This window comes from Odocoileus virginianus, chromosome 20 (genome assembly GCF_023699985.2).
Source record: "Odocoileus virginianus isolate 20LAN1187 ecotype Illinois chromosome 20, Ovbor_1.2, whole genome shotgun sequence".
NCBI lineage: Eukaryota > Metazoa > Chordata > Mammalia > Artiodactyla > Cervidae > Odocoileus > Odocoileus virginianus.
Genome location: NC_069693.1, coordinates 13,749,116 through 13,771,524, shown reverse-complemented (window position 1 = coordinate 13,771,524; position 22,409 = coordinate 13,749,116). Strand labels below are relative to the sequence as shown.

Below are 22,409 nucleotides of genomic sequence, written 5' to 3'. Positions count from 1 at the left end.
GTGAGAAACCCTATGAATGTGACAAATATGGTAAGGCCTTTCGTTGACACACAGACCTTATAATACATCAGAGAATTCATACTGGTGAGAAACCCTATGAATGTAAGCAGTGTGGAAAGGCCTTTAGTCGTTCATCCAACTTTCTGCAACATCAGCTAATTCATAGTGGTGAAAAACCCTATGAACGCCATGCATGTGGGATGACCTTTAGTCTTAGTATAGGTTTTAGGGAACATCATAGAATTCATACTGGGGAGAAACCCTACAAATGTAAGGAATGTGGAAAGGCCTTTAGTCAGGCCTCACATCTTGTTCAACATGAGCGAATTCATTCTGGGGAGAAGCCCTATGAGTGTAAGGAATGTGGGATGACATTTAGTCATGGCTATCAACTCATTCCACATCAGCAAATGCATATCAGTATAAAACCCTACGAATGTCGTGAATGTGGCAAGGCCTTTAGTCATGCTTCAGCACTTATTCAACGTGAGAGAATTCATACTGGTGAGAAACCCTGTAAATGTGAAGAATGTGGGAAGGCCTTTATTAATGGTGGAAGGCCAAGAATGCATCACATAATTCATACTGGTGAGAAACCCTATGAATGTAAAGAATGTGGAAAGGCCTTTAATCACCCCTCAAACCTTGTTAGGCATAAGAGAATTCATACTTTAGAGAAACCGCATCAGTGTAAAAAATGTTGAAAGGCCTTTAGTCATGTTGAAAGCCTTAGGATGCATCACAGAATTCACACTGGTGAGAAATACCATCAATGTAAAGAGTGTGAGTAGTGGACATCAACTGATTATACAAAGTAGATTTCATACTGGAGAGAAACCCTATGAATGTAAAGCATGTGGGAAGCCTTTAATGTGTATGAATGACTTACTCGACCTCAGAGTATTCACAGTGGTGAGAGACCTTTAGAATGTAACAAATGTGGAAAATCCTTTAGGCTTAGTTCAGGCCTTAAAGTATATCAAAAAACTCATACTGGAGAGAAACATTACGAATGTAAGGACTGTGGAAAAGCATATATATGCAGTAGAGAATGTATAGTAAATCACTGTATTTATAACACTGAGAAAAATTTTGAATGAAAAGAACATGGGAAAGCTTTTAGATACGGTTCAATTCTTAAGGCATTAAATAATTTATACTGGTGAGAAACCCTCAGAATGTAAATAATGTTTCAGATATTTTAATTATGACCTAAATGTTCAAATTCAGAAATTTACAGTTTATGTTTTTGTTACTCAGAAGGCCTTTACTAGCATTTCTCTATTTATGGATTACCAGAATATTTATAATGGAGAAAAATTCAGAGAGTGTAGAAATGCTCTTGTTTTGTATGCTTTGTTTATAAAAGCTCTATAGCCCTAGTCAATTCTTGTTACATTTGAAAAAAACTAATGCCAAAGAAAATCCTTGTTGACCTAACAAATCTGAAAAAAAACCATCCTGATTGCCATTTGATTTTTAGAGCCTGCGTGCAAGATATCTATCCCTGTGGGAGTCTTTTGTAAGTGACCATAATAGTACCTACATTATAGTGCTGTTATTGGGGTATAAGAAACATGGAAAGCTATCTCAAACATAGTATTTTTTCAGTAAGGGTGTGGTGTGTGTGTGTGTGTGTGTTTAGTTGCTAAGTCGTGTCCGACTCTTGCGACCTCATGAACTATAGCCCATCAGGCTTCTCTGTCCATGGGATTTCCCAAGTAAGAATACTGGAGCAGGTTGCCTTTTCCTTCTCCAGGGGATCTTCTCTACCCAGGGATCAAGTATCTTGCATTGGCAGGCAGGTTGTTTACCCCTGAGCGATCTGGAAATTTATAGGAAGCAGTCAATACAACTAAAATTATTACAAAATGATACTCTAATAAAAGTTTGGGTTTTTTCTGTGAAAAGTAATGAATACATCTAAAAATATAGTTTAATAATTTAGAAATGTAACAGTAATCTTGAAACAGTTTTTTAACTTAAAAATTTTTCTATTAAAAATGTTAACATCAAATAAACGTTGGTGAATCTGGTCAAGAAAAATTATAAATGTTACATTATAGCATTGTTAGTAAGAAAGGGGATTTAGCCATAAATATGGAAGAAGAAAAAATCAAAGGAAAACAACTCTTTTTTAAAAGGCAGCACTATGGCACATAGTCAGGTAAGACTTAAAGAAGGAAATTATTTCTAACAGTCTTTCTAGCTCATTACTGTATGGATTACATAATTATAACAAGTCTATTAGAATAATAGGCTCTAAAAGTCAAAAGCTAAATGAAGTTTCCTTATGAAATTGAGCATAGAAAATCCAAATATATTACCTGCCAACTAAAACTGAGAATCTACCAAAAGAATTATGTAATTAAAAATCATTTATCTAGAATATTAAAAACTTAACTATTCTTGTTTGACTTTAAATCTTGAATGATTTAATCCAGTATGAAGCAATTGATCTAATACTTTTTTTTTTCCATTTATTTTTATTAGTTGGAGGCTAATTACTTTACATCATTACAGTAGTTTTTGTTATACATTGAAATGAATTAGCCATGGATTTACATGTATTCCTAATACTTTCTATTTATTTATTTATAATTAGAGGATAATTCCTTTGCAGTGTTGTGGTCCTGCTATACAACAGAGTGAATCAGCTACATGTATACATGTATCCCCTCCCTCTTGGACCTCTCTTTCACCCCCCCACCATCACACCTGTCTAGGTCATCACAAATTACTGAGCTGAGTTTCCCTGTGCTGTGCTGCAGATTTCCACTAAGCTTTACAGATTTACACATGGTAGGGTGTTTGTGTCTCCAGTCTGGTACTTTCTAATGTTAGAGGTTAGCAAATGATTGCCCTGTGGGCCAGCCACCTGTTTTCTAAAGTTTTATTGGAACACAACCATATTCATTCACTTACATATTATCTAAAGCTGTAACAGAAAATGTATGCCCTGTAAGCCTAAAATATTTACTCTTGACCTTTAAGAACAAGTTTCCTGATCTGTAATCTAGATTCATTCGTTTTTCTAATATTAATACTAAAAGGAACCTCTCTCCCACCCCCTCAACACACCTACCTGACTATTTTAAAAATCAGGATACCTACTTTCAAACACTTCCAACCAGATAAATGTCAGAAATTAGTCATTTGAAATACCTTCCACTTTTTTTTTCTGGCAGTGTCAAAGAAGTGCCAGCAGCAAATCATATTGGTTTTGATAAAATATTGTATATTTTTGCATAGTTGGTATTCAGTCGCATAGAAGAATTGTTATTTTTCAGATAAGAATGATTCATGGAAATTACAAGTTATGCATTGTCAGCCCACCATCTGTGATGTCAGTGTGATTGTCCCTTATAACCTGTACTTCTCTAACCACTTGTTGCAGTTGGGGAATCCACTATCCTATTCATCATCTGATGGTTAACATCATTGTCGCATATGGGTTTTGTTGTTGTTTAGTCACTCCACAGTTTCTGACTCTTTGCGACCTCATGGACTGCAGCATGCCAGACTTCCCTATTCTTCACCATCTCCATGTTTAGGTTTTAGAATTAAATATAATACAGGACAGAATAATTTGAGTTCTGTAATAAAATAAGCCTGCAATAGGTCAGCATGGTACTTCTCCAAGTTACATACATGTATTATTATATATTGTTGTTGTTAAGTCATTCAGTCGCGTCCAACTCTGCGACCCCATGAACTGTAGCACGCCAGGCTTTCCTGTCCTTCACTATCTCTCGGATTTTGCTCAAACTCATGTTCATTGAGTCAGTGATGCCATCCAACTGTCATCCTCTGTCGCCTCTTTCTCCTCCTGCCCTGAGTCTTTCCCAGCATCAGGGTCTTTTCCAGTGAATCAGCCCTTCGCATCAGGTGGCCAAAAGATTGGAGCTTCAGCTTCAGCATCAGTCCTTCGAATGAATATTCAGGATTGATTTCCTTTAGGATTGACTGGTTTGATCCTGCAGTCCAGGGGACTCTCAAGGATTTTCTACAGTACCACAATTTGAAAGCATCAGTTCTTCAGCACTCAGCCTTCTTTATGGTCCAACTGTCACATACGTTGGAGAAGGAAATGGCAGCCCACTCCAGTATTCTTGCCTAGAGAATCCCATGGACAGAGGAGCCTGGTGGGCTGCTGTCCACAGGGTTGCACAGAGTCGGACACGACTGAAGAGACTTAGCATGCCTGAGTCAATGGAGAAGGAAACGGCAACCCACTCGAGTATTCTTACCTGGAGAATCCAGGGACAGAGGAGCCTGGTGGGCTGCCATCTATGGGGTCGCACAGAGTCTGACACAACTGAAATGACTTAGCAGCAGCTCACATACGTACTTGACTACTAGAAAAACCATGTCTTAGGCTAGACAGACTTTTGTCAGCAAAATGATGTCTCTGCTTTGTAATATGCTGTCTAGGTTGGTTATAACTTTTCTTCCAAGAAGCAAGCGTCTTTTAATTCCATGGCTGCAGTCACTGTCTGCAGTGATTTTGGAGCCTGAGAAAATAAAGTCTGTCACTATTTTCATTGTTTCCCCATCTATTTGCCATGAAGTGATGGAACCAGATGCCATGATCTTAGTTTTTTGAGTGCTGAGTTTAAGCCAGCTTTTTCACTGTCCTCTTTCACCTTTATCAATAGGCTCTTTAGTTCCTCTACCAAACATTTAAAAAGGAAGTAACACCAATCCTTCCCAAATTCTTCAGAAACAGAAAAGGAGAGGACACTTCCACACTCATTTTATGAAGCCAATGTTGCCTTGATCCCAAAACCAAAGACACTACAAGAAAAGAAAATTACAGGTCAGTATCCTTGATGGTCATATATGTAAAAGTCCTCAACAAAGTCTTGGCAAACATATTTGAATATAATATATTCAAAGTATACACCATGATCAAGTGAGATTTATTCCAGGAACAACAGGATGGTTCAACATCCACAAATCAACTGATGTGATACACCACATTAGCAACATGAAAAATAAAAATGGGATCATCTCAGTAGACGCAAAAGAAAAGCATTTGACAAATATCTATTTATGATAAAAACAATGTGGGTATAGATGAGGCATAGCTCAACATGATAAAGGATATATATGAGAAGCCTACAGCTAACATTGTACTCAGTGGTGAGAGACTGAAAGCTTTTCCTGTTAAGATCAAGAACAAAACAAGGGTGCCTACTCCCACCACTTTTATTAAACAAGAGTATTGGGAATCTTAGCCAGAGCAATTAAGCAGGAAAAATAAAAATGTGAGATGTTGGAAGAGAAGTAAAACTGTGCCTCTTTGTAGATGGTAAGGCATTATATAAGACACCACCCCCCAGAAAAACCTGTTAGAATTGATAAATGAATTCAATAAAGTTAAAAGATGCAAAATCAATATCTAGACATCTTGGACTCCCAGACCTCTCCCATGATATCTGACTTCTGCTCCAGGGTCTCTTCCCAAAGCACCCAAGCTTCAGATCGCCTGGGCTTCCAAGCTTTTGCTTAGAATCTGTCATCTCCCAGAGGACTCTGACAATTCTTAACACCCAAGAGCTTCTACTGAGCCTCTAAGCATCTTCATGCTCTGGCATCTCCTTTGCTCTTGCTCGCCCTCTCCTTGAGCTCTGTCCCTTTTCCCAAGGTACCTCCAATCTCTCTTGAGGTTCCAGACCCCTCATCTAGCCTACAGTTCCTCTCCTGTGCTCCCAGTATGCTAAAATGGGCATAGGCAGGATCTCGTTCAAACCTCATAATGAGCCCCATTTTTGCACATGATAAAACTGAGGATTAGGGAAGTGAAATCATTGGCTTGAGATTACATGTTAAATTGAAAGGCAGGGATTCAAATCCTGGTTTGAATCTAGAACCTACATTTTTATCCCCACACTATATCTCATTAAAAATAGCTATCCATTAGAGGAAAAGGACTGAATTCCAGGAACTGAATTAAGCATTTCACTTAGGTAGACATTATTGTCACCATTTTACTTTGAGAAAACCAAAAACTAAGATTAAAAAACTAATAAATGGCAAAGCAAGGGCTAGAATTCTTCTGAATTCAAATTGATAAACAGCCATTATTTCACTCTTTATCCCTGTGATGTACATGAGAACACTGAATCAGAAATGTTGAAGAACTTAAGTCAAAAACAAAGTTTAGGCTTCCCTGGTGGATCAGTGGTAAAGAATCTGCCTGCCAATGCAGGAGACACAGGTTCGATCCCTGTTCTGGGAAGATCCCACATGCCGTGGAGCAACTAAGCCACCACAACTACTGAGTCCTCCTGCTGCAAATACTGAAACCAGCGTGCCTAGAACCTGTGCTCCACAGAAAGAGAAGTCCACATATCAAAACTAGAGAGTAGCCCCCACTTGCTGCAACTTGAGAAAACCCACATGCAGCAATGAAGACCCAGCACAATAAATCTTTTAAAAACATTTATACAAAATTGTGGGTCTTCTTTCCTTCCTCTCATATTAACACTAAATAAACAAAAGTCCACCTGTACCAAACACTCCCTCCAAGATCTCTTGAGGAAAGGAAATTACAACCAAAGAATCTGAGTGAAGGACAGGCTTTCCTGTCGAAAAGTGATTGAATACTGGCCTCTGACCTCCAAGGGATGTAGCCCACTGAATGGAGAACTTGTGCCTCTTCAGTTCAGTTGCTCAGTTGTGTCCCGACTCTTTGCGACCCCATGGACTGCAGCACACCAGGCCTCCCTGTCCATCACCAACTCCTGGAGTTGATTCAAACTCATGTCCATTGAGTCAGTGATACCATCCAACCATCTCATCCTCTGTTGTCCCCTTCTCCTGCCTTCAATCTTTCCTAGCATCAGGGTCTTTTCAAATGAGTTAGTTCTTCTCATCAGTTTGGAGTTCAAGTTTCAGCATCAGTCCTTCCAATGAATATTCAGGACTAATTTCCTTTAGGATGGACTGGTTGGATCTTGCATTCCAAGGGATTCTCGAGAGTCTTCTCCAACACCACAGTTCAAAAGCATCAATTCTTTCGTGCTCAGCTTTCTTTATAGTCCAATTCTTACATCTGTACGTGACTACTGGAAAAACTATAGCTTGACTAGACAGACCTTTCTTGACAAAGTAATGTCTCTGCTTTTTAATATGCTGTCTAGGTTGGTCATAGCTTTTCTTTCAAAGAGCAAGCAACTTTTAATTTCATGATTGCAGTCACCATCTGTGGTGATTTTGGAGCCCAAGAAAAGAAAGTCTCTCACTGTTCCCACTGTTTCCCCATCTGTTTGCCATGAAGTGATGGGACCAGATGCCATGATCTTAGTTTTTTGAATGTTGAGTTTTAAGCTGACTTTTCACTCTCCTCTTTTACTTTAATCAAGAGGCTCTTTATTTCTTCACTTTCTGCCATAAGGGTGGTATCATCTGCATTTCTGAGGTTATTGATACTTCTCCCAGCAATCTTGATTCCAGCTTGTGCTTCATCCAGCCCAGCATTTCTCATGATGTACTCTGCATATAAGTTAAATAAGTAGGGTGACAATATACAGCCTTGACATACTCCTTTCCTGATTTGGAACCAGTCTCTTGTTCCATGTCCAGTTCTAACTGTTGCTTCTTGACCTGAATACAGATTTCTCAGGAGGCAGGGAAGGTAGTCTGGTATTCCCATCTCTTGAAGAATTTTCCACAGTTTGTTGTGATCCACACAGTCAAAGGCTTTGGCATAGTCAATAAAGCAGAAGTAGATGTTTTTCTGGAACTTGCTTTTTCGATGATCCAGCGGATGTTGACAACGTGATCTCTGGTTCTTCTGCCTTTTCTAAATCCAACTTAAACATCTGGAAGTTCATGATTCACGTACTGTTGAAGCCTGGCTTGGAGAATTTTAAGCATTCCTTTGCTAGCATGTGAGATGAGTGCAATTGTGTGGTAGTTTGAGTATTCTTTGGCATTGCCTTTCTTTGGGATTGGAATGAAAACTGACCTTTGTGGGAGGGGGGACTGGGATGGGGAATACATGTAAATCCATGGCTAATTCATTTCAATGTATGACAAAAACTACTGTAATGATGTAAAGTAATTAGCCTCCAACTAATAAAAATAAATGGAAAAAAAAAAAGAAAACTGACCTTTTACAGTTCTGTGGCCACTGTTGAGTTTTCCAAATTTGCTGGCATATTGAGTGCAGCACTTTAACAGGATCATTGTTTAGGATTTGAAATAGCTCAGCTGGAATTCCATCACTTCCACTAGCTTTGTTCATAATGATGCTTCCTAAGGCCCACTTGACTTCGCATTCCAGGGTGTCTGGCTCTAGGTGAGTGATCACACCATCTTGATTGTCTGTGTCATGAAGATCTTTTTTGTATAGTTCTTCTGTGTATTCTTGCCACCTCTTCTTAATATCTCCTGCTTCTGTTAGGTCCATACCATTTCTGTCCTTTATTGTGCCCATCTTTACATGAAAAGTTCCCTTGGTATTGCTCATTTTCTTGAAGAGATCTCTAGTCTTTCCCATTCAATTGTTTCCCTCTATTTCTTTGCATTGATCACTGAGGAAGGCTTTCTTATCTCTCCTTGCTATTCTTTGGAACTCTGTGTTCAAATGGGTATATCTCCTTTTTTCCTTTGCCTTTAGCTTCTCTTAGGACAAAGGTTATTTTTTTTATTCCTGTCTACTTTTTAGGAGATTCTAGGTGTGGGGAGGAAGAGAAATAAGCCAAAGTATTTGTTAGATTTTATTTTCTTGGGTTTCAATATCATTGTGGACAGTGACTGCAGCCATGAAATTAAAAGATGCTCCTTGGAAGGAAAGCTATGACAAACCTAGACGCCATGTTAAACAGCAAAGACATAACTTTGCTGACAAAGTTCCATATGGTCAAAGCTATGGTTTTTCCAGTAGTCATGTACGGATATGAGAGTTGGACCATAAAGAAGGCTGAGTGCTGAAGAATTGATGCTTTCAAGTTACGGTACTGGAGAAGACTCTTGAGAGTCCCTTGAACTGCAAGGAGAATAAACCAGTCAATCCTGAAGGAAATGAACCCTGAATATTTACTGGAAGGTCTGATGCTGAAGCTGAAGCGCCAATCCTTTGGTCAGCTGATGCAAAGAGCCAACTCATTGGAAAAGACACTGATGCTGGGAAAGACTGAAGGCAAGAGAAAGAGAAGGTAGCAGAGGATGAGATGTGTAGATAGCATCATTGACCCAATGGACATGAGTTTAAGGAAATGCCAGGAGATAGTGATGGACAAGGAAGCCTGTAGTGCTGCAGTCCATGGGGTCTCAAAGAGTCGGACACAACTTAGCAACTGAGTAACAACAAATTTGTTACAAATGAGAAATGTCATTTTATTTAGTATGTATTAATAGGTTTCTGGAGCTGAATGAAAAGGAGTCCATGTCGAGCCTCACCTTAAAGTGGGTACCAGGTAAGGAGGCTTAAAACCTGTGGCCGGGTCTTATTTTCCAGTAAGACCCCAGAGTCTTAATAGTTAACCAAATCAGAGAGTGGGGGTAGGGATGTTGGGCAGCCTCTCCCTACGGTAAGGATTGGCTTTTGGTAGCCTTTTCCAGGCAAGTTCTAAGAATCCATACTGGGCAATGCCCGTGGGTTGGATAGTATGCACTCTGTTCTGCCCAGGCAAGGGTACAACATTCTGGAATTCAAGGGGACCTGCAGGGGCATAAGAACTACCACACATCAGGTCACAGAGTAACCGTTCTCCAGGCACCAGCTCCTTGATCCTTGCAGCCTCTTCATAGATGGTCTGTTGTGGTTGGAGTCTCTTTCTCTGCAGCAACTCCAGTAGCAGCCTCTGGATTCGGGGGGACTTGAGCTGGTACAAGTCCATGAGACGTTTGAACTGTTCCATCCACGCAGCACTGTCTCTTGCATATTGCTTCTGCAACATCCGCAGAACATGGTATAAGGCCACAAACGTCTCCCATTGGGGGAGCTCTTCCTTGTCTTTAGAGACAGATTGTGCCTTCTTTTCCAGCTGGGGCAGCTTGAGGGCCCTGCCTTCACCCTTCAGAGCCCTGAGATCATTCTGAAACATCAGTGCTAGAGTTTGTTTTTCCACAGAAGCATGGGCACCTGTGAAAATGTCTCTTGTGGCAGGATGAAAGTGTTGCATTCCCATCTCTTGGAGAGCATGGGATAATTGCTGTGCCCGTGCACTCCTGTAAGGCTTTCCTAAAAGAAGCCAAGTTAGAGCCTTTGGGTCTTGAACCCTGTAGGTCATTGATGGTAATGCTGGTGTAGGGATGGGCTGGGCCTTTGCCTTGTGAAATGTGGGGAGCTCACTTCTCCCCAAGGCTCGGATGTCCAAGGCCTCTTTATCCACAGAGGGATAGACGGCTGTAGGAACATCCTTTCTGGTTTGATAAAGGTGCTTTAACTTCTTGACAGCAGTGGATAACTGCAGTACCTGCTCCTTCCTATAGGACTCAGCTAAGGGATGCCAACTGAGATCCTGTGTGGTCTGAGTCCTGTTAGTAGCTGACAGTAACACTGGCTCATGGATAGGGAATGACTCTCCCCAGCTCTCCATTTCTTTCCTTCTGATTGGAGGGATCGCTTTTATGTATACTGGGCTCAAAGCATCTTTATAACATCGTGATATATCTCTGTGACCTACCTGTAGGTTCTGCTGGAGGCGTTTAGCCACAGCTTTAAGACTGTACAGATGGGTCTGTTTCAAATATCCCTTTGAAGTGAGGTGCTTGAGGAGTTGGCTCAGTCTATGGAAACTGTCCCTTGAAAGTTGTTCTCCGGCTTCCAGTCTTATTAAGGCATTACTAATCCAGTCCCCATCTGGGGAATCAAGCCTTTTAGCTGGCATAGAGGTAAGGGATGGGTACAGGGCTGGGGCTGGACCTGGGATTGGGGTTGGGGTTGGGGCAGGGGCCTGGCCCTCAGTCTTGCCCTTTTGAGAATCCTGAGACTTTAAAAACAACTTCCACGTGCCGTCTCTGGTCCTGTGTTTAGGTTTCTGTGATTCTCTGATAATTTCAGGTAAGCGGGACTTTGGCTTGTGGAGGCCTTTTGGGGTCTGAGTCTCCATCCCCATGACTTGTAAAAACATGCCCTTGCCTTTCTCCAAGAGCACATCCTCTCGTCTTCCCCATGATGTTGTCATGGGGTGTGCTTTAAGAAGTTGACTTTCCTGTCCTTCCAAATCGAAATGATGCCCTAACACTTTCAGGAGCATTCCCTTTTCTTTTCCCAGGGCTACAGGAAATGGTGTTTTGAGGGGGCTCTTCATAATTGTTGGCCACATAATCTTATCGCTAACTGTGGGACTTACCTGTCCATAAAACAATGTGTGTTTTTTAGGAGCCACTTCTTCTTTAGCTATGTCCTCCCCTTTCCCAGCAAGAACCTCACTTACTGTCTCTGGCTTCAATAAGTTCACTCCTTCCTTTGGGAGCTCTGTTTTCCACACTCTCTGCTTTACTGAGAGCATTGCCTCTGTAAATCTTCTTAGCTGTTCCTTCTCTTTACTCATACTCTTCTCATCCTTCTGTCTTGCCTTCTTTTCCTCCTCTTTTTTCTCTGTCTTCTCCATTTTTTCTTCTTCCTCCTCTTTCTCACTCAGACTCTTCTCCTTCTCACTCAGAGCCTTCTCTTTCTTACTCAGACTCTTCTCTTTTTCACTCAGACTCTTCTCACTCAGATGCTTCTCCTCGCTCAGCCTCTTCTCACTCAGTCCCTCTTCCTCCTCACTCAGGCTCTCCTCTTTCTCACTCAGCCTCTCCCCCTCCTCCTCACTCAGCTTCTTCTCCTGACTCAGACTCCTCTTCTTCTCCCTCAGACTCTTCTCTTTTTCATTCAGATGTTTCTCCTCACCTAGGCCCTCCTCTTCCTTCTCACTCAGACTCTTCTCACTCAGTCCCTCTTCCTCCTCACTCAGGCTCTCCTCTTTCTCACTCAGCCTCTCCCCCTCCTCCTCACTCAGCTTCTTCTCCTGACTCAGACTCCTCTTCTTCTCCCTCAGACTCTTCTCTTTTTCATTCAGATGTTTCTCCTCACCTAGGCCCTCCTCTTCCTTCTCACTCAGACTCTTCTCACTCAGGCCCTCTTCCTCCTCACTCAGGCTCTCCTCTTCTGCACTCAGATTCTCCTCACTCAGGCTCTCTTCCTCTTCACTCAGACTCTCCTCCTTACTTCGGCTCTCCTCCTCCTCACTGAGGTCCTCCTCCTCCTTCTCCATGGGTGGCTCCCCACCTTCCTCCTTGCTGAGGGGCTCCATCTCTTCCTCATGTGGGCCCTCTTTTTCCTTCTTCAGCTTCTCTTTCTCCTGAGTCAGTTTCTTTTCCTTTTTCCTTATTTGGGTTGAACTCTTTTTCTTATGCTTCCCAGCCAAGCTCTCCTCCAATTTCTCTTTACTCAGGCTTACTTTCTTTTCCTTCTTCTTCATCAGGTCTTTCCCTTTCTCTTTCTTGGGCAGAATCTCCTCCTCCTCCTCTCCTTCAATGACCCTCTCCTCGTCTATCCTCTTCTTAGTTGGAGCTTCCACTTCCTTCTCAATCAAACTGTCTGATAAGCCTTCGAATAGTATGTCTCTGATATTCTCTAATAACCACTTTACCTGGGTCTTTTCTGGTTTCTTCTCCTTAATTATCTTTAGAAGCTTCTTCAGCTGCTTTTTTCCTAACAGATTTTGCTGCTGGGCCTCCTTTAGCATACTATCTACCTGGGTTTTATCTAATAGTATATTTTCCTGGACCTTCTCTAATAACCTTTGGTCTTCCTCCAAGCTCTCTTCATCGGTCAGTATTCTCTGTTCAGTAGCTAGTCTGTCGTCTTCTAGTTTTCTCTCTTTCTGAACCAGCTGCTTCTCTTCTCTGGTTATTTCCTCCAGTTGTTTAGAAAATTCCCACCTCTGGCCATCAGTTTCACTCATTTCCATAGAAACCAATTGATCTTCCTCAGGTATTCCTGTTTCTTTTAATGGCACTCTAATCATTTCTCTAATTATTTTAGCCAGGATCTGCATCAGGTGACTCTCTTTCTTCCTCATATCTTTTTTTCTGGAACTAGTCTCTCTTCCTTCAGAACTAATCCCCACCCCCATATCCGGTTTCCTCATTTCCTGTATACTCTCCTCTTGGATTCTTTTCTTTTCTTCCTTAGCAACACCCATCTCCTTGGCCCTAATGTCACAGGCCAGTTTCCCCTCAAGAAACTCTTTCTCTTCTTGAGTTGCTTTTTTCTTTCTCTTAGTTACACCAGTTCCTTCCCTGGCTATTGCCCCTTCTTTCTCGGCAATATGCCTCTCTTCCTTGCCCAGAATACTGTTTTTTTGAGTCAGTCTTTTCTCCAAAGCCCTTGCCTGTCTTTGCTGGGACTTTTTCTCCATTTCACTGGCTTGTTTCTTCTCTTCTCGGGACAATTTCTCTTTTCTCCAGGCCCATTGTTTTTTTTCCTTGCTGATTTTCTTCTCTTTTTCCATGACCCATTTCTCTTCTTTCATAGCTTTCTTCTCTTTTTCCATGACCCATTTCTCTTCTTTTGGGGACACTTTCTCAATTTTCTGTCTACTTTTCTCTTTTGAGACCAGTTTCATTTTTTCTCTGACCAGTTGGGTTTTTTCCTCTGCTGCTTTCTCTACTTTTGGAGTCAATTTTTCCTTTTTCTGATCCCATCTCTTTCCTTCCTGGGCCTGTTTTTCTCCTTTCAGTGACAGTTTCTCCATTTCCCCAGCCTCTCCCTTCTCTCCTAGGTCCACTTTTTCCCCTGAGATCTGTCGTCTCTTTTTCTTGGTCATTTTCCCCACTTTCTGGGCCCCTCCCTCCTTTTCCCAAGCTTTGCTTGCCCTTTTCTGGATCTGTTTAACTTCTTGTTGTGACAGTTTCTCCTTTTCTCCAAACAGTTCCTCCTCTTTTTGGCCTAGTTTCTGTCTTTTCCTGACTAATTGTTTGTCCTTGGCATCTTCCTCCTTTTCCTTAGCCTGCCTCTCCTTCTCGTCTACTTTCTTCAGTTTCTCAACTGGCTTTTCCTTTTCTTGGATTTGTTTCTCTTTATGGGCCTCTTTCTTCTCTATCATGAACGATTTCTTCTTTTCTCGGATCAATTTCATCTCTCGATTTACCGAGCTGTGTCTTTTTAATGTCCGTTTTCCCTTTTTCCCAGACAGTCTTTCCTCTACTTTAGACAAATGTTCCTCTTCCTGGGCCAATTTTTCTGTTTCCCAGGCCTCTTCCTCATCATGTTTCTCCATTTCCCCCATATGTTTCTTTATTTTGCGATAGTTTTTCATCATTTTTTCAATTTGTTTCTCTAGGTGCTGGATTATTTCCTCCTTCTCCTGGGCCAGCTCCTCCTCTTCCTCACCCAGCTCCCCCAGTTCCTCATTGAGCTCCTCCAGTGCCTCAATCAGCTTCTCCATTTCCTCACCCAGCACCTCCAATTCCTTTCTCAGCTCTTCATCTTCTTCACTCAGCTCCCCGTCTTCCTCACTCAGCTCCTCCTCTTCCTCCATCAGCTCCTCCTCTTCCTCCATCAGCTCCTCCTCTTCATGGAGCAACTTCCTCTCTTCCCAGACAGGCAACCCTTCTTCCTGGGCCTGCCTGCCTTCTTTGTGATCCAGTGTAACCTTCTCCCAGTACCATGTTCTTTGTCCCGGGGTGACCTTTCCCCCTTTCCAGTTCATCCTCTTTCCTTTACCTAGTAGTTCCTCTTCTTTCCCAGTTCCCTTCTTTTCTCTTTGGACTAACTTCTGCTCTGCCTTGGTTAACTTCTTCTGTGAGATGGGTGATATTTCTTCGTCCTCAGCTCTTTTTTCTTTTTGAAGGATTGGTTTCTTGTCCTTGGTCAGTTTCTCTTTTCCTTGCATTAATTTCAAATCCTGCTTACTCAGTTTTCTTGCTTCCCCAGTTATTTTCCCTTTTTGCATAGCTAGTGTCTTTACTTTTTGGAATCTCATTTTGTCTGATACTTCGTCATCATCTAAGTAAACAAGTTTCTTTTTCTTGACTTTAGAAGACACCTTGCCTTTCTTTATCATTTTTTTAGCTCTTTGTTCTTCTTGTTCTCTGGGTCCTACTGTCTTTTCTTCCTTGACAACCTCTGTAACCACTTCTGTTACAACAGGTGTTTCTTCCATCTCCATGTCATCCAGTTCTGATGAGTCCTTTAAAAGAGGACAAATCTCCTGGAAGAGATCCCAGCTGGGCTCTTGGGGAGCAAGTATTGCCTGAGCCCAGTTCACCAACTCTTGACTCAGATCCCTTAACATTCGTGGATCAGAACTTGCTATCCTTGAGGTCACAAGATTGCAAATGTCATCCCGCCAAGATATGGCTTCTGATTTGGTTGTGCGGCCAGGCATCCCAGACAAACCACGACCACCCTTTCTAAATACTTTTGTTGCATCTTCTTCTTGCTCAGCAACCTGTATAACCTCTTTCTTGGGCTCTTCTGCAGTTGTTTCTGGAATTACCTTCAATTTTCTCTTCTCTTTCAACTTCACCCTTACTTTGTCATGGCTTTTTTTCATTGCTCTTTCCCAAAGCCTTTTCAGGTTTTCTTGTCTCTGCACCTTAGGGATCACTTTTCCATAATCTCTCATGTCCTGTTGATCTATGGCCTTCATAACTCCCATGGCCTCCACTGCCTCTCTGGCCTTCACTGCTTTTTTGATCTCCAAGGCTTTTGTGGGTTCTGTGACTTCTGTGGCCTCCAACACAACCTCCTTTGATTCAGCATCCTCTTTGGATGTGACTGGGCTGAAAGTACTTAGTGACAGGTCTGGCTCTGAGGCAACATCCTGAATGTCAATTTGATCTGATTCCTTGGCTTCTCTCTGTTCATCTTCATGCTCTAAAGTCACCAACACAGGGCTCAATTCTGTCTCTCCCTGCTTCCTGGAAACTTTCATGTCCTTTTTAACTGCAGAGATATTGGGAGAAAAGTAATTGAGAAAAACAGAGGTCCTGAGTGAGATTCTCTGACACATCTAGTTCAATGAACTGCTGTAAAGGGTAACAAAAAGTACAGGCAACAAAATCTTTATGGCCCAGAAGTGCCTGCTGTTTTATCCCAATTTCCATATCTCTAAAGAAATAAGACCTTGGTATTTGTTGTGGGAAGATCCCCCAGAGAAGGAAATGGTATCTCACTCCAGTATTCTTGCCTGGGAAATCCCATAGTCAGAGGAGCCTGGCAAGCTACAGTCCATAGGGTCCCAAAGAGTTGGACAGGACTGAAGTGAGTTAGGACAGCACAGCACAAAGAAATGAGACCTTGATATTTGTTGTGGGAAGATCTCCTGGAGAAGGAAATGGCAACCCACTCCAGTATTCTTGCCTGGGAAGTCCCATGGACAGAGGAGCCCGGCAGGCTACAGTCCATGGGGTCACAAAAGAGTCACACACAACTTAGTGACTAAACAATAAAAACAAATTTGTTATGGGGTAGATCTTCCCCAGAAAGGTTACTTTCTGTGAAAGAGTCCTTACTTAAGTCTGTCACCACTGGTATCTTTTTATATAACTTGGGCTTATTGACCCTGCCTTTTGGTGCCCTAAAGTGGGCCCCAAATATACCCTATATGTCACCCCATACATACTGAGATTTTTGCTCTTTGCTGTAACAACATGTGTCATTCTTTGCTTTGGTTTGGCGATCTTTGCAGGTTCTGACCAAATTTTGAGTGTTTGTTCATCAGGGACCTCAGGTTCATGATCCCTTGATATAACTAAAACCAAAGGAGGTTTCTCCTCTCTATGTGACAGGGTCAGGTTCTCATTTAACCGCTGTTCCACCTGAGTAAGCAGGTACTGGATACCACTAGCTTGAATTCCCAGCAGCTGGTCCAGAGAGATTTCTCCAATAAAGTCATGCCTACAAAAGTCAAGGTAAAACAAGGATTATACTGAGCCATCAATAAAACAAAATTAGAGGAAAAGGAGGAGGAGAAGGAAGGAGAGGAAAAGGAGGTAGTGGCTCAAGGATAGTGGAAGAAGCGGGGCTAAAGTAACCATCTAGGACAGAGTAGTTCAAGGTAAAAGATGGATAAAGAGGTAAAAATCTACAATAGCAAGGAATGAGTAGTCAGAGTGACCCAAGATGCTTCTTTAGTTGGGAGATTTGGGGACTTGAGTCTTGAAGAATCTTAAGGAAGTGAGGAAATGATGGAAGAGCAGACTACTCAATGGACAGAAAAAGAGGGTGTCAGCTACAAATTGCCACTTGCCAAGGACACTTGCCATCTGCCTCTACAAGGATTAAGTCATGTGCAACTGTGGCTTGTTGACCTTCAACACACCCTGAACTGTGTTCAGGAGGTGGAGATCAGGAACAAGGCAGTCTGCTCTGGAAAAGCTGGCAGAACAGATCTTTAGATAGTTAGATATTTTCAGGAACTGATTTTATGTGCCCAATTCCTTCTTTCTTTTTTGAACTTTTAATTTTTTATTGGGATATAGCCGATTAACAATGTTGTGATAGTTTCAGGTGAGCAGCAAAGGGACTCGGTCATACATATACATGTATCCATTCTTCCCCAAACCCCCTCCCATTCAGGCTGCCACATAACACTGAGCAGAGTCCCATGTGTTAATACAGTAGGTCCTTGTTAGTTATCCATTTTAAATACAGCAGTGTGTACATGACCATCCCAAACTCCCTAACTATCCTTTCCACCTGGCAACCATAAGTTCATTTTCTAAGTCTGTGAGTCTCTTTCTGTTTTGTAAGATCATTTGTATCATTTCTTTTTAGATTCCACATATAAGGGATGTCATATGATATTTCTCCTTCTCTGTCTAATTTACTTCACTCAGTATGACACTTGGTAGGTCCATCCATACTGCTGCAGATGGCATTATTTCATTCTTTTTAATGTATGAGCCCAATTCTTGCGTCTCCTCATATCTAGAAAAGCACCAGATTCCTTCATGGTGATATCTGCTCCTCGTGACTAGCAGAAACCTGCAAAAATACGTGCTTGATTGTATGAACTCCCCCTTCACCAAAATCACATATATATTGACCTCCCCCTGCCCACCCCATCTCTTTGGAGCATTTTCTCAGAAATATCTGAAATGCTGTCATAGCCTGAGCTATGATCCTCTTTTGCCCAAATAGAACTTAACTCACGACTCTCACATTGTGCTTTTTTTTTTTTTAAGTCAATAAGGGATAGGGTGGTGGGGGGAGGGGGAAGCAAATAGAAATAAAGAATACAAGCAGTGGAAAAGAACAGAAAAACTGTGGGAAAAGGAAAAGAAGCAGTTGGATCAAGAGCCAGAAGGAACAGAAAGGAATAAGGTTACTGACTTACTGCATTTCCTTGAGAGTGTCTCGTCTCTTCAGCAGAGCTATCAGCAGGCTCTTAGTTTGGATGCCCGTGACTCTTACCATAAGGTATAAGGCCTTAGCCCGCACATTTTTGTCACTGTCCATCAATCCCACAGCCAGGGGAATCGCAAAGAGACGGCTCATGAAGCCTAGCTTCTCCAATCCCTCCCAGGCTGTCTCCCGGACCTCTGGATTGGAATGAGTTGTGTCTTCCATGAGGCGACAAGCAGTCTCAGAGTGCCACCTTGGAGATACTTGATGGGAGGCAAAAATCTGTGCCAGGATACTGACATATGTCTTGTATTGCTCTATAGAACAGTAAACTGTGAGGTTGAGGATAGTCTCAATTATAATATTGATAAGTCCTTCATCCAGTTTTCTTCCCATCCAATTTTGACTGGTCAAGTTTACAAGAATATCAAAGAAAGTTTGTTTCCCCAGCATGGGTTTTTGGTCTGGCTTCCTCTTTGAGATTTTCTGTTTTATTGAAGTCACATGTGACAGTGCCTGACTTCTGCTGAGTCCAGTCATGTCCCAGTCCTTATCTTGGTAGGATAGGTGGAGATCACAGTGCAAGAAGATGGGGGTACCCTCAGGCCAAAGACGGGCACGGATCACTGAGTTGGGGATGTAGCCATCCGGAGGAAAGGGCCAAGGTCGCCCTTGACCAAAGAAATGACATAATATCTTGTAGGGTCTCAACCCATCCCAGCTGGCCAGTCGCAACTGAGAAGGAACCACGAATGGGGGACGATCACGCTTGGGAGTCAGAGTAGGAAAATCAGTATACTTATCTTCCAAAAAATGCAATGTGGGTCCCTCCTGCATCACAGAGGACTTAGGCCTCTCTTCCTCCACAACATGGGGCACAGTATGGTCAAAGGCAATCATCCGTTTGTTAAAAAGGGCCTCTAGCCCCTGTAATTCCTGCGACCCTTGACCAAAGTAGACAAATTTGGGCACAAATACTTTTTCGAATGAAAAGAAGAAGCTAGGCAGGAAGGGTTTAGGGGTTTCTTGTATGTCATCTGCATTGTTCAGGAGAGTTAGGTGAATCAGCTGGGCTGGAGGGAGCAGTTTTAAGCAGGATACCAGGTAAAGACTCTGGTTAAAAGTCAAAAGCAGGTCACCCCGGTTATTGGCAAAGCACAGTGGGCCAAAATGTAATGCAGAGTCCAACTCGGTTATGAGTTTCCCATGGAAGTCCCAGATCCGGACTGAGCCGTTAGTGTCCCCTGTGACAAAAAGTTTCAGGGAAAGGCAAACATCAAATGAAGTGATGGCACACTGGTGCAGGCATTTTGTCTCTTTAAACTCAGATCTCTGCTTTGATCCTGGAGATGTCAGAAAGTCCTGATAACTCCAGAGATGCCAGTGGTGGTTCTCAGTGATGGCACCCACAGAACCTGGCAAGAGTATCACGTGTTTTAGGGGGCAAATACAGAGAATTTTGCTGACAGGCTTCAGGACTACCCTGTCCCCCTGCAGAACAGCTTCTGTCAGATATACAGTATTATCCATGCCATAGGAACAGAGCAAGGAGTACTCTTGGGGACCCTCCAGGGTAGACAATGCCAGGACTGCCCCAGAGTGAAGAATCTTTTCTGCTCGGGCACAACTGTAGTGGGAGAGGATTCTCACAGTGCCACTGTCATGCCCACTGAACATCAGTCCTACAAGGCCCTTACCCAAATGGTACTGCCCATAGGCCAGGCATTTGACTCTATCCCCAAGGCTTACTGAAGGACACATAAGATACTTGGCTGTGCAAGGAGAGCGTGTTGCATCAAACACCAGCACCCCTGAACTATCTGTTGCCACAAAGAGCTCCTCTCTGTGTGAGTCATAGGCCCAAGCCACAGCTTTATCCATGATAAGTAGAGGCCAGGTGATAACCAGGAGATCTCCCGTTACTGGAGACAAGAAGCGCAACAGACCGTCCTTAGTGGCACATAGGATCCGAGTCCAATTATGGCCACAGCAGACCCGCCGCACCTCCTGGGGAGCAGAACCACAGATATTGAAGAGGCTATAAAAGTAGGGCAGGTGATACAATGAGACAGTGTGGTTAGTCTGGCAGAAAAAGGTGCTGTTATCAATGAACTGCAGTCTCTGCATGTTCTTATCAATATCCAGCTGCCGCAGCAAGTTCCCAAAGGCGAGGTTCCATTCCTTCACTACACCTTCACTGCCCGCTGTTAGTAAGGTGTAGGTCTCGGACCGGCTTTGGATACACATCACTGATGAGGAATGAGCCTGGAAGCTGTGGAGGAAGTTACCTCGGTCTAGACCCCAAGCATGGATTTCTCCGTCCTTGTTTCCAACATAGAAGTAGCCCTGAGATAAACAAGTGAAGGAGCAGGTGATGGTGGAGCCACTGTTGATGGGAGTGAACTTCTTCACCTCTTCCAGTTGGCCCTGACCTTGGTGGGTGAAGACTCTCACCTTATTTTCACAGTGAGCCAGCAGGGAGCCCCGGGGGGCATTCAGGGAAAAGCCCTGAACAAGCTCACCACCAGGCATAGGCACAGTTTGGGCCATTTGCAGGCCCCTGCCGTTCGGCAAGATAAACCAGGTGACCACAGCCCCCAGGGTACCAGAGAGAAGCATCTCAGTTTCTGAGTCATAGCTGAGGCAGCTGATGGAGAAACGACAGGGGACCATACCCAGAGATATGAACCCTTGATGGTGATCCCCAAAGAGCCACAGGCGCATGTCATCACAGTAAGCAATTAACATGTGATAGGGACCTGTGTGGACCATTGCTTGGATGGGTGGCACTTGAGCCATCACATGGAACTTTATCTTTTTTATCACTCCTTCCATTTCTGCAGCTTTCTTCTGAATCCAGAGTACTGCCTAGAAGAGGATGAGAGATGAGAGCCTCACCATGGAGGAAGTCTGCTCCCCAGTGTGAGGGGTAGATGGACCTCCCTGGTGGGCCGGTGGCTATGGCTCTGTGCTCCCAATGCAGGGGCCCTGAATTTGATCCCTGGTCAGGGAACCAGATCCTACATGCCACAGCAAAGATCAAAGATCCCACATGCTGCAACTAAGACCTGGCACAGCTAAATAAATAAAAATTTTAAGTGAGGGGTAGAAAAAGGTTGTTTAGATCCCTTTTCCCTCTTGTGGGTCTAAGAAAAGACTGAATAGCTTGACTTTGGGAGTTTCCTGATGCTAGGAGTCAGGTGTGTGATAGAAGCACTATGCTTAAGGCTCTTTCCTTGGCCTTTAGCCTACTTTATGCAGAATATGAATTCTGTCAGCCTGATGACTAGAGGGGAAGAAGGATCACCGCATCCAGGGCAGAGTGGGATATAGAGATGGGTATTACAATGAGCTAGCTTAGAATCACCCTCAGCATCCTGAGATGAGGGCAGTTGAAGTATGATGCATGTAAAGAGGATTAAGAATGAGGTAGGGGACTTCCCTGGTGGTCCAAAGATTAAGAATTTGCCAGCCAATGTAGGGGACACGGGTTCATTCCATGGCCTAGGACTATTCACATGCTGTGGAGCAGCTAAGCCTGTGTGCCACAAATATTGAGTCTGTGCTATAGAGCCCACGAGCCACAACTAGTGGGCCTATGCAGCGTGACTGCTGAAACCTGTGTGCCCTAGAGTGCATGCTCCATGACAAAAGAAGCCACTTCAGTGAGAAAGCCACTCACTGCAACTAGAGAGTAGCCCCAATTCATCACAACTGGAGAACGGCTGAGCCCAGCAACAAAGCCCAGTGCAGCCAAATAAGTAAATACAATTAAAAACAAACAAAAAGGATGAGGTAACTTTACCTGCATTTGTTTTGAGTACAGTTCTGCCCAGTTTAAGGAGACAAAATAGTTGTCATCAATGGAGTAGAAGCAGATGAAAGTTTTGCTCTCAGGATGGTGAGACTCTTGGCATAGAATCTCAGCCCAGTCACTCAGCATGTTCACATCACCCTCTGTTTTTTCATCAACCTGAGAGAGAGGAGTGACCTGAGTTAAGAGGGTTGAATCCCCACATACTCATTCATTTAATGAATATTTATTGAGGGATTAGTGGGAATCTGTTCTTTCGCTAACCAACATTTATTCACCCTACTTCTAGAAAGCACA

At 42.9% G+C, this 22,409-nt stretch overlaps 2 protein-coding genes across 3 annotated transcripts in view; one reads left to right on the top strand and one right to left on the bottom strand.

Annotated features, from left to right (window-relative positions):
- Positions 1–3,330, top strand: part of LOC110129956 (zinc finger protein 607-like) — a 56,771-nt gene extending 53,441 nt beyond the window's left edge. The window contains 2 exon segments of the mRNA XM_070450976.1: positions 6–781; positions 920–3,330. Of these exon segments, the coding sequence (XP_070307077.1) occupies positions 6–781; positions 920–1,100 (957 nt within the window). The 3' untranslated portion in view covers positions 1,101–3,330.
- A 5,896-nt stretch (positions 3,331–9,226) lies between these two features.
- LOC110129953 (WD repeat-containing protein 87-like) overlaps positions 9,227–22,409 on the bottom strand; it is a 31,528-nt gene continuing 18,345 nt past the window's right edge. For both annotated transcript variants that reach the window (XM_070450958.1, XM_070450957.1), the window contains 4 exons: positions 22,104–22,271; positions 18,291–21,166; positions 16,575–16,849; positions 9,227–15,895 (listed from right to left, as the gene is read on the bottom strand). In XM_070450958.1, coding sequence (XP_070307059.1) covers positions 9,501–15,895; positions 16,575–16,849; positions 18,291–21,166; positions 22,104–22,271 — 9,714 coding nt within the window. In that variant the 3' untranslated portion in view covers positions 9,227–9,500. The remainder of the gene's footprint in view (positions 15,896–16,574; positions 16,850–18,290; positions 21,167–22,103; positions 22,272–22,409) is intronic.